This window comes from Balaenoptera borealis, assembly GCF_965194805.1.
Source record: "Balaenoptera borealis genome assembly, chromosome: 11".
NCBI lineage: Eukaryota > Metazoa > Chordata > Mammalia > Artiodactyla > Balaenopteridae > Balaenoptera > Balaenoptera borealis.
Genome location: NC_138868.1, coordinates 98509437 through 98524807, shown reverse-complemented (window position 1 = coordinate 98524807; position 15371 = coordinate 98509437). Strand labels below are relative to the sequence as shown.

Here is a 15371-nt window from a genome sequence, read left to right as displayed (position 1 = left end):
TGGGATCTTCCTGGACCAGGGCTCGAACCCGTGTCCCCTGCACTGGCAGGCGGATTCTTACCCACCGAGCCACCAGGAAAGTCCCGACCAGAAATTTTGAGAGTAGTACCTGATGCATAGGAGACCCTCAATATATATTGTTTTAACTATGGTGAAAACAACAGCTTTCTTTTAAAAAATTTACTGGGACTCTACCTTTAATATCAATAATAATAGCTTTTATGACAATTTACCTAATTATAAAAATAATACGTTTGATGCATAAAACTTGGAAGTATAGAAAGCACAAAGAAAAAACAATAAAATAAAAATCATTCTTGTTATCAACCAGAGATAATAATTAATTACATTCTGATGTATATTATTCCAATCTTTTTCCTTATGAGTGTTTCATTTTTGTTTTATAAAAAATGTTATTGTGGGCTTCCCTGGTGGTGCAGTGGTTGAGAATCTGCCTGCCAATGCAGGGGACATGGGTTCGAGCCCTGATCTGGGAAGATCCCACATGCCGGGGAGCAGCTGGGCCCGTGAGCCACAATTACTGAGCCTGCGCGTCTGGAGCCTGTGCTCCACAACAAGAGAGGCCGCAATAGTGAGAGGCCCGCGCACCGCGATGAAGAGTGGCCCCCGCTTGCCACAATTAGGGAAAGCCCTCCCACAGAAACAAAGACCCAACACAGCCATAAATAATAAATAAATAAAATAAATTTAAAAAAACAAAACAAAACAGCAACAAAAAAAATGTTATTGTAATGCATCCACCCTTTTATAGCCCTTTTTATTTATTTTTTATTTTTATTTTTTTTCCTTTTATTTATTTATTTTTTAGGCTATACTGTGTGGCATGCGGGATCTTAGTTCCCCAACCAGGGATCGAACCTATGCCCCCTGCATTGGGAACACAGAGTCTTAATCACTGGAGTGCCAGGGAAGTAAGTCCCCTATAGCCCTTTTTTGGTTGTTGTTGAATTTTATTTTATTTATTTATTTTTTTGTACGGCAGGTTCTTATTAGTTATCTATTTTATACATATTAGAGTATATATGTCAATCCCAATCTCCCAGTTCATCACACCCCCACCCCCACCCCCATAGCCCTTTTAAAATTAGTGTATCATTTAAGAATGTTTATATCATGTAAATCATATCTCTGATAAGGGGTTAACATCCAGAATATATAAAGAACTCCCACAACTCATCAAAAAACCCAAACAACCCAGTTTAAAAATGGGCAAAGGACTTGAATAGACATTTCTCCAGAGAAGAAATACAAATGCCCAATAAACACATGAAAAGATGTGCTTTTATATCATTAACATTAGAGAAATGCAAATAAAAACCACAATGAGATACTGCCACATCCATTGGGACAGCTATTATAAAAATAAACAAAACACAGAAGATAGCAACTGTTGACTAGGATGTGGAGAAATTGGAATCCTTGTGAATAGCTGGTGGGAATGTAAAATGGTGCAGGCCCTCAAACCAAAAAATGTAGGGACTTCCCTGGTAGCACAGTGGTTAAGAATACGTCTGCCAATGCACGGGACACAGGTTCAATCCCTGGTCCAGGAAGATCCCACATGCTGCAGAGCAACTAAGCCTGCAAGCCACAACTACTGAGCCCACTCACCACAACTCCTGAAGTCCGTGCACACTAGGGCCCACGTGCCGCAACTACTGAGCCCGCATGCTGCAACTACTAAAACCTGCACGCCTAGAGTCCGTGCTCTGCAATAAGAGAAGCCACCGCAATGAGAAGCCTGTGCACCGCAACGAAGAGTAGCCCTCCACTCAATGCAACTAGATAAAGCCCGTGCACAGCAGTGAAGACCCAATGCAGCCAAAAAAAATAAATAAAATTGAAAAAAAAAATGTAGAATTACCATATGATCTAGCCATCTCATTTCGCAGTATATAACCGAAAGAAGTGAAATCAGAGATTTGAACATACATCTTTATACCCATGTTCGACAGCCTTATTCACAATATCTAAAAGTGGAAACAACCCAAATGTCCATCAGTGGATGAAGGTGGTATATACATACAGTGGAATATTATTTAACCTTAAATTGTTCTGATGCATGCTACAACATGGATGAGCCTTGAAAATATTATGCTAAGTGAAATAAGCCAGACACAAAAGGACAAATTTTGTACAATTCCACTTGTATATCTAGAATAGCCAAATTTATAGAGACATAAAGAACGGTGGTTGCCAAGGGTAGAGGAGGAGGGAATGGGGACTTATTATTTAATGGGTACAGAATCTCCGTTTGGGCTGCTGAGGTTCTGGAGATAGACAGTGGTGCTGGCTGCACAATGTAAGTGTACTTAATGCCACTGACCTGTACACTTAAAAATGGTTAAAATAGTACATTTTATGTTATGTTCATTTTACCACAATTTCTAAAATGTTTATGTCAGTAATATCCAAACTTTGCTGCACATTGGAATCCCCTGGGGATCTTTAAAAAGTACTAATGCCTGGATCCCACCCCCAGTCATTCTGATTCTGGTGTGGGGTATGGCCTGGGTGTTGGGATTTTTAAAACCCCCCTGGATGATTCTAATGTGCGGCACAGTTTTGCTCCTTGTCTGATGCTCTTCCCACAGTACAAGAGGGGTGGGCACCAAACCTCCCTCAGCTGGTGCAGTTAGGGTGGGAAGCAGGGCCTGAACCATTCTCCCTGACCCTCCCTCTTGACGCCAGGCCTCCGTTCAGTCAGGCCCACTGAAACTAAGGAGGGTCCCAGTGTTCACCTCCTCTCATCTATCATAGCACTTATGACAGTTTTATTTATTTACTTGTTCACATTTTGGGGAATCTGTATCTTCCACTAAATTCCATGTAAGTTCCACGAGGGAGGAACAGTGTCTTTTCACAGTTTATTCCTAGCACCTCCAGTAGCACCTGGCACATAATAAATGCTAAGTTAGAGTTCGTGGAATTCATAGATATTGTTGTTCTTCTCTTCCATTGCCTCCCTCTCCCGGGCTCCTGGATTACTCTAGAAAGGGATCATTAGACCATTGTTCCGGCATCTTCTAACTCTGTGTCATTTTTTATTGTTTTTGCAGAATTTTTGGCACTTTCCTAGCCCCCGCCTTCTCTTCAGGGGCTTGTTAATTCTTTCGTTCGTTCACTTATTCAACAATATTTATTGAGTATCCACTGTGTCCCAGGCACCGCAAAGGTACTACAGGCCCTTGGGAGCAAAGCCGACAACTCCCAGGGAACATAAAGTCTGGTGGGGAGACAATTGAATAATCACATCAACATAATAAACATAGTAATGCTATGAAAGATGGGATAGGAGAACCCAACCTAATGGGGGGTGGAGGTCAGAGAAGGCTTCCCTGGGGAAGCTGGCTTAACTATGCAAATAGAATGGAGTGGGCGTGGGGGCAGTCTTCAGAGCAGCCTGGGCTTAAGGAATAGTCTGTGCAAAGGCGCTGAGGCAAGAGGAAACACAGGACATTAGAAGGCACATGGTGAGAGCCTGAGGGGCAGTTAGGGGAGAGACCCAGGGCTGTCTTTGAAGGTCACCTCAAAGATTTTGGTCTTTCCCCTAAGAGCAAGGCAAAGATCCTTAGAAGGAATATATATATTGGAGAAGACACAAGTGAATGAGGATGAGCACTCCCGCTCTTTTCCCTCCGTTACCCCACGGTACCACTCTTGCCCCCTCCGGCAGGGTTCTTCCACTTCTGCTGTCTCCTCCTAGAGACCCTTTCGCCTATTTTCCACTCCCCTTGCCCCCAGCACCCTGTCCTTGGGTCTCACCCTGGTGGCCCTCTGTCTTTTCCTGGTCAGAGCCTCTCTTTCCCCCAGTGCTTCCCCTTGCCCTGCTGGTCCCCACGTGGTGCACCAGCCTCGGCCACACCCCCACCCCAGGCCCCTGCTTGGGTGGCCTGCTCTGGAGGGTGCAAAACACAGCCCAGGTGTGAGTCTGAGAACCCTGACTCTTGGATTCTTTTTTATTTTTAATTAATTAATTAATTTATGGCTGTGTTGGGTCCTCGTTGCTGCGCACGGGCTTTCTCTAGTTGTGTCGAGCGGGGGCTACTCTTCATTGTGGTGCGCGGGCTTCTCATTGCGGTGGCTTCTCTTGTTACGGAGCACGGGCTCTAGGCGCGCGGGCTTCAGTAGTTGTGGCTCGCGGGCTCAGTAGTTGTGGCTCACGGGCTTAGTGGCTCCGCGGCATGTGGGATCCTCCCGGACCAGGGCTCGAACCCGTGTCCCCTGCATTGGCAGGCAGATTCTTAACCACTGCGCCACCTGGGACGTCCCTGACTCTTGGATTCTTATCTCATCCACCCCTTCCTGCCTCCTGGGAAACGCAACTTTGGGGCTCCAGGGCAGAGAGAGGACTGAGAGCAGCTGCAGCCTGGACATAGATTCTATAGGTTCACCCCAAAGTGGAGCCCGCTGAAGAGAAACACACACAGCAACATGGCATCAGGTTTTATTGTAGGGACTAAATTCACTGAGGGAAGGAAAAATTCCTGTCTGTCATGGGTAGGGATTGGTTAAAGAGGTGAAATGGGAGGAAAACCAATTCTGACACGAGTGGGATGAGGGGAATAATAGGGAGTGTTGGGTCAAGGTGAGGCCTTAGGGGACAAGGAGGGGGACAGAGGGAGGAAAGGGCTGCAGTGGAGAGGGGGCAGGGAGGGGAGGTGATGGCACCAGAGGAGCCAGAGCCTGGCGACTGTGGCCTGGGCGCAGGCAGTCTTTTCAGCAGAGGAGACAGGAGCAAAAGCAGAGCCCTGAGCTGGGGAAATGGACGGTGCCTTGGACTTCCTGGAGGGGCCTGCTGCCCGGTGCTGTCTTCCTCACTTTTGGGCGCCCAGTGCCAGGGCGATGATGAAGCCCAGAACCAGCAGGAACATGGCTACAGAGAGCAGCACTGTGATGACCACCATGCCCCCCGTCCGGGCCATTCCCAGCCCAATAGATTCTGCCTTCCTTCCTGTCAGAAGAGAGGAGGGAGGCCGTTGTGGTCAGGAGGGGCCCCCATCCTTCGCAAGGCTCCCAGCCTAGCCCCTCATCCATTCATCCAACCAGCCATCCCTTCACCCATTTATTCACCCACCCAACCAACGACTCGTTGGAGGGATCCAGACATCCATCAGAAAAACATTTACGAAGCATCTCCTAGGTCAGGCACTGAGGATACAGAAATTAATCGGACACAATCGCTACCCACAGAGTTTAGCGGTGTGGGCAGATGAGTCAACAGCCACTTAAAATGCCAAGGGCTCAGTGTGAAGATAGAGGTAAACAAAGGAGCTAAGGGAGCACAGGGAGGGGCAGCTGCGGGATGGGGTGGGAGGGGCCTGGAAAGGCTCTGGGGCCCTGAGATGTTACTTACGAGGAAGTGTGGACATTGGGACCTCTCTACTGGACTCAGTGGATGCCCCCTTCGTCACTAGGTAGGAAATGCTTTTGTGGTGAGATTTGGGAGAGGAGAGAATCCTCAGTGAGTATCTGGGACTTAGGGTAAGAAGGAGCCCAGGCCTCCCCCTTCACAGCTATGCCTCCTGTTGTGCCCAGGAGAGGTGCATTCTTGCACCCCTTTAGCTGTGCCCTCACTCTCCCCCATGCTGACCACCTCCCACAACCAACACCAAAGTCAGGACCCAGCTTCTCTTCCTGTAGGCCCTCCCACAGATGCCCCAGGCCAGGGTCCGGTACTTACTAGTATTTGGTTCCTGGTACTAGGTTTGTCATCTGGTATGCACTGAGCCGGGTGACCGTGAAGCCAGACCCACTGTCCACCACGCTCACCAGCTCCCTGCGTCCGCGGCATGGAGGCACCACGAAGCTAGATTTCACCACTGGGCAGGAAATTGGGGGTGTGAGGCAGGGTCAAGTTTCTGGAGACCCCAAGGAGAAGGGCAGGATTTAGAGTATGGATGGCCCAAGAAGGGGGTCAATAGGAAGGGATGAGTGGGAGGAGGGATGCCGGCTGTCCTGGGAAGGGATCTCTGGAGACTAGGGGATGCCTGGGAGGGAGCAGCAGACCTTTGCTGTCATTGGCTCTCCGGACCATCAGTGTGGCATTGCCCCCTGTGAGGTGACAGGGGGGCAGGGCAACTAGCAGGCTTTCCGTCAGCGCTGGGGACAGCAGACCAGAGAGGCTTGAGATGTTGAAGTCGGCTGGGGGGCCAGGAGGGAATACAGGGGAGGATCAATCCCCCTCTCATCAACAGATCTGCCCCCCACCCCTGGGCGTCCTCTCTAAGGATGAAGAGTCCCATTCTGCAGTCCGTTTGCAGAACACGAGCCTTTGCCTGTGCAACCACCAGGTGGCAGGCTTGAGCTGCAGAAGCTAGGTACTCCACCAAGCCGCTAGACCCTGGGTGCCAGAAGGGGGCAGAGCCCAACCCCACCCATATCCGTAGCCTTGGACTCTTCCCCACACCTCCCTGCCTCCTGGATCTGGGACCAGGAGTGTGCCCTGGGCCCCAGTGACTGATGCCTGGTCACTGCCATCTCCAGTCCCCCAACCCCAACTGGCCAGATCAGCCCCTCTTTGAGAGCCCTGGAAGGCACAGTCCTTCTTCTCCAGACCCCTGAGCCCCTCCCCACCCCGGTCAGAGATGGCAGAAACCTGCAGCCCCGGGGGCCAGGACAGCCAGCAGAATCAGGATCAAGGACAAGGTCCGGACAGGCAGCGGAGACGCCATAGCTGGGAGCTGGGGTGGGTGCTGGCAGGCTGTGGCTTCCTAAGGAAAGTGAGGCCCTGCCCCGGGGGTGTCTGATTTTGTCCTGGGGCTGGGAGGGGCTAGAGGGGAATCCTGTCCAACCTGCCCCTTGGGCCCTACAGCCTCAGGGGAGGCCCCCAGACAGGTTTTTCAGGATGGGGAGCTAGCCCTCAGGCCAAGAAGGGGGAGGCCCTGACTGGATCTTGGTGGCTTAGTCACCTGCAGAGGGGCAGGGTAACTAAGGTGGGGGGAGGAAAACCCCCTTCTTCTGGGGCACCCACGTGTAAGGGCATGAGTGTTCCTGCCTGCACGTGCATCTGGAGCCCGGCCTGTAGAGGACCGTTCCCCTCAGGTGGTGCGGGGCTCTTCCTAGGAGGGCGGCAAGTTCTGAGTTTGCCCTGGTGTGTAGGGAGAGGAGAATAGCCCTGAGGGGCTCCTGAAAGGGCCTTGGTTGGGCAGGAATGGGAGAGAAGCTGAAAGAAACAGGTAGTAGGGGGTGGGGGCAGCAGAGCCAGGAGTTCCAGTTCTTGGCATCCACTGAGGCCCAGGCCCTGAGCTCTGGGAGAGGCAGAGGGGTGTGGGTGCCTGGGAGCGCACAGTGCTTCCCATTCTTCTCGAGAGTGGGACCAAGGATGCCGGGGAGGACTTCCAGTGTTCGGAGACGTGGGCACTGACCCACCCAGTGGGGGTGGGGGTGGGAACAGTCAGCCTTGGTCAGCAACCTTTGTGAACTGTTTGAGAATAAAGAAGAGAGAGAGGGGCTTCCCTGGTGGCGCAGTGGTTAAGAATCCGCCTGCCAATGCAGGGGACACGGGTTCGAGCCCTGGTCTGGGAAGATCCCACATGCCGCAGAGCCACTAAGCCCGTACGCCACAACTACTGAGCCTGCGCTCTAGAGCCCGCGAGCCACAACTACTTAGCCTGCGTGCCACAACTACTAAAGCTCGTGTGCCTAGAGCCCGAGCTCTGCAACAAGAGAAGCCACCGCAATGAGAAGCCTGCGCACCACAACAAAGAGTAGACCCTGCTCACCACCACTAGAGAAAGCCCCCACTCAGCAACGAAGACCCAATGCAGCCAAAAATGAATAAAATAAATAAATTAAAAATAAATAAATAAATAAATAGAAGAGAGAGAGACCTGGTAGGAGAAAATGAAAAAGAGACACAACTTCTCTGATGGCACCATCCGTGTTAGAGACCATCAGTGTTAGAGAGACGTGAAGGAGGAGTTGTGAGTGGAGAGAAGACAAGAGAAGAAAGCACCTACCCTGAGCCCCGGGCAGGGTCTTTGCTTGCTCCACACTTACCCTCACAGCCATCCTGGGTGGTAGATGTCATTGGCTCCCTTTTGTGGATGTGGAAACTGAGACTCAGCACTAGAGCCACTTGTGGAACATGGAATACTTTGTCAGGAGAGGTCATAGACCTCCTCAGAGAGTGTTATGTGTGTCTTTCTGCTCCAGGAGCCACTCTAGCCTCCCCAGTCCTAGAAGAGGGCCGGGGTCCTGATAGGGAAGTAAGGGTCTGGTGGGGTTGTGTCCTTACCCCCACGGTGGGAAGGTAGGCTCAAGGTCTGGGGTGTGAGCAGGCAGTGACAATAAAGATAGGACTCAGGGGCCCAAGCAGAGTAGGAGGGCCTCAGACCAGCGCTTCTCCAAATTTAATGTGCATATGAATCAGTGGGGATCTAGTTAAGATGCAGTTTCTGATTCAGTGGGTCTGAGGTGAAGCCTGAAATTCTGCATTTCTAACGAGCTTCCAGGTAACGTTGATTGATGCTAGTCTGGGAGGCCCACACTTTGAGTCGCCAGATGCTCTGTATTGCCTCCCCCCTCCCACACACACACACTCTGGATCCTGTGATGGAGATCAGGGGCAGGTGTTTTTCCCCAGTCTCCCAGGACAGGCTGCCTTTGGGTGAAGAACTGAATCCCGTTTTCCCTGCACCTTGGCTTTTGTCCCCTTTTAGATCAGCTCTTATCATCGTTCTACAAACTGAAAGAGGATCTTTTGCACATTGAGAACTTTGGAGAGCGGGAACACACTAAATGGTGGAATTCCAGGGGTGAGGGATCTTCTTAGTACTCTTCAAATCCCATCACCAACTGGGAGGATGTTTACACTTGGGCTTGGGAGATATCTCTTCCCATTTCAGTCACAAACCAGGAGCAGAAAGAAGAGGTTGGGTTTATTGCAGAGTGGGTCGTGTTGGGTCCACTCCTAAGCCCCCATCCCCATCTGAGATTATGAGGGGGATGGAGTCGGGTAAGGGAGGGCAGAGCCCTGACCAGATTTTAAAAGGATAAGAGGGGCCTGTGCCTTTAAACCCTCCTTTCTCCCTCCAATCCCCCGCTTCCCCACCCCTGGCCCTCCCCAGGTTTCTGGAGGAGCTGAGAGTTGCGTCTTCTCCCTGCCCTGCCGAGCTGCTCACTGGCTGCTCTGGAGGCTGTGCTTTGCGGTCTCCATGGAAACCATTAGTTGCTAAGCAACTGGAGCATCATCTGTGCTGAGCTCTCGCATCTAATTATCCCATCATAGCAGCCGAGAAGGGTTTGGGGAGCTGAGAGAAGGGGGAGGACAAGCGCAGGAGCAAGAGGATAACTCTTTTAGCAGAGCAGATTCATTGACAACGCTGAAGTCATTTAAAGCCACAGCACTCTCTTCCTCTGGAGGATTTCCTCATGGCTTGGAAAAAGGGAACCAGGGCCACAAATGCCTGGAGTCTCTCTCTTGGACCCACTCTTTCTAGGCTGTCTCCCCCTTGGATTCTTGATTCTCAACTCACTCAAGTTCCCTCCCCTGCCTCCTTCCTTCCAAATCCCCTAGTCAAGACAACAAACATTTATTAAATACCAGTTATGTCCCTGGAACTGTGCTAGGCACCAGGGATATGAAGGTAAGATAAAATTTTGCCCTCAAAGAGCTCCTGACCTCTCTATTCTGCCACAAAGATTAGCTCCTAAAACAGACCTACTCTTTCTAATCTGTGGTTCTTCCTTTCTTTCTTTCTTCCTTCCTTCCTTCTTTCTTTTTAATTGAACTATGGTAGTTTTGCAACCAAAAGAGCTGAGATCAGAACTCAGGTCTGTCTGATATACTTAATGGTTCTCCTTCCCTAATGCCACTCTTCTGCTTCCCAGTCAATTAGAAGAACATGTCCCCTTGGTTCCACGGGCATGTCAACCTCTGATGGGGACTACTGTCCTCCTGTTGAGGAGTGATACCATATGACTTTAGGTGAGTTACTTTGAACCTCAATTTTCTCACCTGTAAAATGGGAAGACTCATTCCTTCCCATCTATCTAGTAAGATATGACAGGTGTACATATGCTTTAAAATAAAGGTGCAGAAGGAATGTAGATATCACGGTCAGAATCTGTAGGAGCAGACTGGGGGAAACCCTGGCGACTTGGACCTGGGGGTAAGATGCAGTGCTCACCAAATGTTGTTCTGATGGGAAATGTCAGAGCCTCTATCCTTGAGATACTAGGCTGGAAAAAGCTGTGAGTAAGAAAATCTCAGTTGTTCAGTGATGGAAGACAACTGGATGCTTCTTTATTTTTTTCTAATGTTGCCTATGATACAACCACTTGCCTCAAATCTTCCAGCTTTCTGACCTTGGCCAAGTTACCTACCTAACTACTCTGAGCTGCAGTTTCCTCTTCTGTAGAAAGGGTATAAAGTCTGTCTCACCAGGATACTATGACTATCGCTCAAGCTAATTTACTTAAGAGTGCCTAGCACAGTATCTAGTTCAATTAATATTAATTTAAGTAATTTATCTTATCCTCTCCTTTTTATTAACCCTTGGTGCAGATGAAGACTAGAGGCTCAGAGGCAATAAATAATGTTCCCAAGGTCACAGAGTGAGCAAGAAATGAAGTGGGTTAGAATTCAGAATGTGCTTTCCAACCATGTCATTGAAGCAAAGGGAGATGGTTGGGCAGGAAAGGTAGTCTGAGAGGGGAGAGTGACTGAGAGGTGGACAAGCTGTTCCTTGGATATCACAAATGCCACAGGGGTACTAGGCACGCAGGAACTGCCTGCTCACACACTTATTATTATTTTTTTTTTCACACACTTATTCATTCAGTAAACATTTGTTGAACAACTCCTCTATGGTGGGTACTATGCTAAGTGATGAGATACAGAGATGACAAGACACAATTCCTGTTCTCAAGTTGCTGAATTTTGGAGAGTTGCAGAGTTAGCCTTCCTAAGTGGGATATTTCAAATATCCCTAAGTGGGATATTCCAAAAAGAGGGAACAGCACATGAAAAGGCTCAGAGAAGTGAATTATCCTGACACCTCCTGGGAACTGTGAACCATACATCTTGGCTAGAAAGAAGTATTAAAGGATGGACATGGTGAGAGTTCTAGCTACCGGTTGGGTCACCAATGGCTTTGTATGCTATGCTAAGGAGCTTGGTTTTTATGCTGACGAAAACAGAAAGCCTTTGAGGTGTTTTACTTGCTTAAAGATTATTCTAGAAACAGTGTGGAGAATGAATTGGCAGTGGGTAAAAATTGGTACGTTGTGTCAGCATTGGTCTATGTGGCCAATAGAATACGACGGAAGTGATGGTAGGTCACTTCTGAGAGTAGGTCCTAAAAGGCATTGCACCTTCCTCCTTGCTCTCATGGATTGCTCACCCTGGAGGACATGGGAGCACCTCCATGGCGAGGTCCACGTGGCAAGGGATTGAGGCCTCCTGCCAAGACCCAGAGAGGAACTGAGGCCTCCAACCGACAGCCATGTGAATGAGCGAGCTTGGAGACAGAGCCTCCAGCTCCAGTCAGTCCTTCAGATGACAGTGGCCCAGGTTGGCATCTTCTCTGTAACTTCATGAGACACTCAGCTAAGTCTTTCCCAAATTCCTGATTCTCAGAATAAATATTTGCTTTCATAAGCCACTAAATTTGGGGATAAGCTGTTATGCAGTAATAGATAACTAATACCAATATCTTGGGCAAGTCAGATGAAAATGACATTTTCATAATTGAGTATATGAGTCTGGAGCACAGCGGGGAGGTCTGGGATGAAGAGAGGGAAGGCAGGCGATGGTTAAAATCATAAATGTAGAAAAGAGTTCTTGAAGAGAGTAGTGGAAGGGAAGGACAAGACAACCAAGGGCAGGATGCTAGGAAACACAGTGTCTAGAGGACAGATGCAGGGTGAGGAGCTGATGAAGGAGGAACGAGCATTAGGAGGAGAACCAGTAGAAAGTGGATGGAGGGTTTTGCAAAGGAGGTGTCAAACGGTATGAAGGTCAGGATTGAAGGCAAGGACTGAAAAATGTCCCTGAGCCTAGCATCTTGAGGGGTGTGTGTGTCCTTCAGAGCAGGTTCCTGCAGGTGAGGGGGGCAGAAGCCAGACTGCGAGAGCCCAGGGATAAGTGGGAGGAGGGAGAGTTAGAACTGTGTAGACTGCTCTTTGAGGAAGCTTGGCTGGGAAGGGAAGGAGACATAACTGGATGGAATGGGGGGCACAGAAAAGTCTCATCTGTTTTGTTTTTAAAGTTGAAGATACAGGAGAGAGGGAGGTATAATTTACAGGGAGGCTCCTGGAGGAGGGAGAAGATGGGACTCACATCAGAGGTGGAGACATTAGCCTTTGGCTGTAGGAATGACACTTTCCAGCAGAGAGAAGAATGGGGGCAATGGTGCAGAGAAATCTTATACTTTTGGGGGGGTTGTGTTGGGAAAGGTTGGGGGATGAGAGAAGTAAGTTAAGGGAGCTCCCTCCTGAATGTCTCTGCTTTCCCTGGGAAGTAGGAAACTCAGGGGGGAGAAGGGTTTGGGGCCTAGGTGTTGTGGGGAGAGGAAGGCACAACTACAAACAGCCCTGAGGAAGGCTGTGTTTGGAGGTGACAGCCCAGCTCAGTGTGGGGACCACTGGTCTTCAGGGACACGGACTGTATTAGTTAGGGTTCTCCAGAGAAACAGAACCAACAGGATGTGTATATATAGACAGATTTATTTTAAGGAATTGGCTCATGCAATCGTGGAAGCTTGGCAAATCCAAAATCTGATGGGGGGAGGCCGGCAGGCTGGAGACTCAGGAAAAGAGTTGCAGTTTTTGAGTCCAAAGGCAGTCTGTTGGCAGAATTCCTTCCTTCTCATGGGAAGAGGGTGGAGGTCATCTTTGTTAGGGCCTTCAACTGATTGGATGAGACCCACCCATATTATGGGGTAATCTGCTTTCCTCAAAATCTGCTGATTTAAATGTTAATCTCATCCAAAAAACACCTTCACAGAAACATCCAGAATAAAGTTTGACCAGATATCTGGACAACATGGCCCAGTCAGGTTGACACATAAAATTAATCATCCTACTGACCTTGACATTTTGGGAACTTTTCCAATTACTCAACAGCTAGAGCATAGAAATGATAAAACTGTCACATTGTACTGACTCAGTGTTAGGGTTTCCAAAGTATGGAAAGATGAGGGTATTGACAAGATTCAAGGGGTGGAGAATAAGATCTAGGCTAGTTTTGAGAAGGAATGATAGATGTGACAGGAAAGAGGACTGAGCGAGGGGGTGTTCAATGAGGTCAAGGTAGAACAAAGGTGTGGGAGAGGTGGAGGAGCAGGAGTGGGGGCCATCTAGGTGGCTGCTAAGGAGACAAAGCCAAGATCCTCACTGCAGCTGGATGGGATCAAAATGTTGCTGGGAATTCCCTGGCGGTCCAGTGGTTAGGACTTGGCACTTTCACTGCGGAGGGCCTGGGTTCATTCCCTGGTCGGGGAACTAAGATCCCACAAGCCTCGCAGTGTAGCCAAAAAAAAAAAAAAAAAGTTGTGAGGCCGGCAGGGGCTGAATACCCCCGTGTCTCCAGGGTCCAGGCAGATAACAAAAGTAGTAAAACAAGGTGAGTGAGACTGGGGCCAACTAGAAAGAGTGTAGCAGCACGAGTTCCATCTACCGGGCCACCCCATGCAGCTCTGGAAGAGCTGCCCTGTGGAAGGTGGGGACCTAGTATGGCCACGCCTCCTCGCTTTTTCAAGAGAAGCCAAAAGTCTGAATTTTTTGGTAAAATGATCTTATTTTCAAATTTTAAACTAAATATATATTAGGAAAATGCACTTTGTGAGCCAAACAATATACACCTTCGAGGCCAGCTTTGCCCTCGGATCCCCAGGTTGTGTCATCTGGGACACAGGGTGTTGGAAGGATACTTGAGGCTGAGGGCATAGAGGCGGGAGGGTGTGGAAGCAGCAAGGGGTTCAGCACAGCCAGTGGGCAGGACCCTGGGCCTTCCCTTGCAGTGGAAGGGGTGGGGTGCAGAAGTGAAGGAGCAATCGCCCTGTGATTTCCACAGACAGGAGGAGTCTCCAACAGGGTTTGAGTAGGGAAGTCGCATAATTCAATCTAGTTGTAGAACAATTACTGAAAGAGTAGGTGGAGGCTTGATTGCTGGGTAATTAAGCCTCTCCTTAGGCTGAAGGAGAGCTAATCCATACAAGAAATAATGATGGCCCGAATTAATTTATTCAATAAATGTTTATTAAATGCCTTTGCATCAGTCACTGTGCTAAGTGCTGGACATTCAGAGGTGAACGAGACATTGTTCTCCCTGAAATTATGGTCCAGTGGGAGATACTGAAGAGGCCACTACTCATTGCATCAGGATTTTAGTAGAAGATGTAATAATAACAGCTGTTATTTACTGAGTGCTTACAACATGCCAGGCGCTGTGCTAAATCCTTTATGTATATTTTCTTGCTTGATCCTCATGACAACCTCTGTGATGTGAGTACTGTTATTATTGTCCTCATTTTATTAATGAGGAAACTAAGATCAGACTCACCAAAGAGGCTCCTCACAGAAGGGGCAACTTACATGGGCTTGGGTAGTCCTGAAGGGCTTCCTGGAGGAAGTGGTGAATAAGTGAAGACCTGAAGTTTGAGTAGGAGTTAGCAGGATGAAGGTGGGGTGGGTGGGGGGGGTGGGGGGGTGGAGAGGGGAAATTGTTCTAGGCTGTAATGGACCAAGATTAGAGAATGGGCCCATTGGAAGGTTAGAGTGGATTTTGAGGGAGTCACTGGAGAAGTAGCTGGGACAAGATGAAAAGTATTGTAAGCCCCTTTAAGCATTTTAATTTTTATCCTAAGGCTAAAAGGAAGCCCTTGAAGGGTTTTAAACTGGAGAGTGTCATGATCAAATTTGTATCTTATAAAGATGGTTTTTGCTGCAATGCAGAGATTGTGCTGGGTGAACAGCTGGGAGATATTTTGGATGTCTCTGACATGCTGTTGAGATAAGATTCCAGGCAAAAGATGATAGAAGAGGAGATTTGGGGGTGATGATTTGGCTGGGAGGGCTGTGGAGGGGGCTGGAGAGCAGAGTTAAGGGTGCCTCCCAGGTCCTGGCTGGGGCAGCTGGGTAGATGATGGCACTGTCACTAGCTGGGCATGAGCGGGGGTGGGAGGAGCAGATTTGTGGGAAGGGGATGGAGATCACTGAACTTGCTGAGTTGAGGTGCCTGGAGGACACCCAGGTGGAGGTGTATGGAAGGTGGTCGGATGCCTGATCTGGAGCTCAGGAAGGTTGTCAGCTAGGTGTGACAGCTGCAGCCTTGGAGAGAAGTACAAGCCAAGTAAGAAGACAAGGTCAAGGACAGAGCCTGGGGAACAGCAACACTATGGGCA

General features: G+C 49.0%; 2 protein-coding genes across 2 annotated transcripts in view; one reads left to right on the top strand and one right to left on the bottom strand.

Annotated features, from left to right (window-relative positions):
• The window catches only part of LOC309606651 (uncharacterized protein), a gene marked incomplete at its 3' end in the record, with an annotated part of 48005 nt that overhangs the window by 19993 nt on the left and 12641 nt on the right, over window positions 1-15371 (top strand). The gene's annotated exons all lie outside the window — the stretch shown is intronic.
• On the bottom strand, window positions 4453-6758 carry UPK2 (uroplakin 2). The gene is made up of 5 exons (XM_082342166.1): window positions 6620-6758; window positions 6031-6165; window positions 5705-5843; window positions 5378-5448; window positions 4453-4975 (listed from the first exon to the last, which is right to left on the bottom strand). The coding sequence occupies exons 1-5, from the start codon at window positions 6693-6695 to the stop codon at window positions 4839-4841; spliced, it is 558 nt and encodes a 185-aa protein (XP_082198292.1). The 5' UTR covers window positions 6696-6758; the 3' UTR covers window positions 4453-4838.

Coding starts and splice junctions, on each gene's coding strand:
- UPK2 (XM_082342166.1), bottom strand. CDS start 6,695: ATGGCGTCTCCGCTGCCTGTCCGGACCTTGTCCTTGATCCTGATTCTG. Junction 5,844..6,030: donor GAGAGCCAATGACAGCAAAG/GTCTGCTGCTCC, acceptor TTTCCTGCCCAG/TGGTGAAATCTAGCTTCGTG. Junction 4,976..5,377: donor CCCAATGTCCACACTTCCTC/GTAAGTAACATC, acceptor CTCTTCTGACAG/GAAGGAAGGCAGAATCTATT.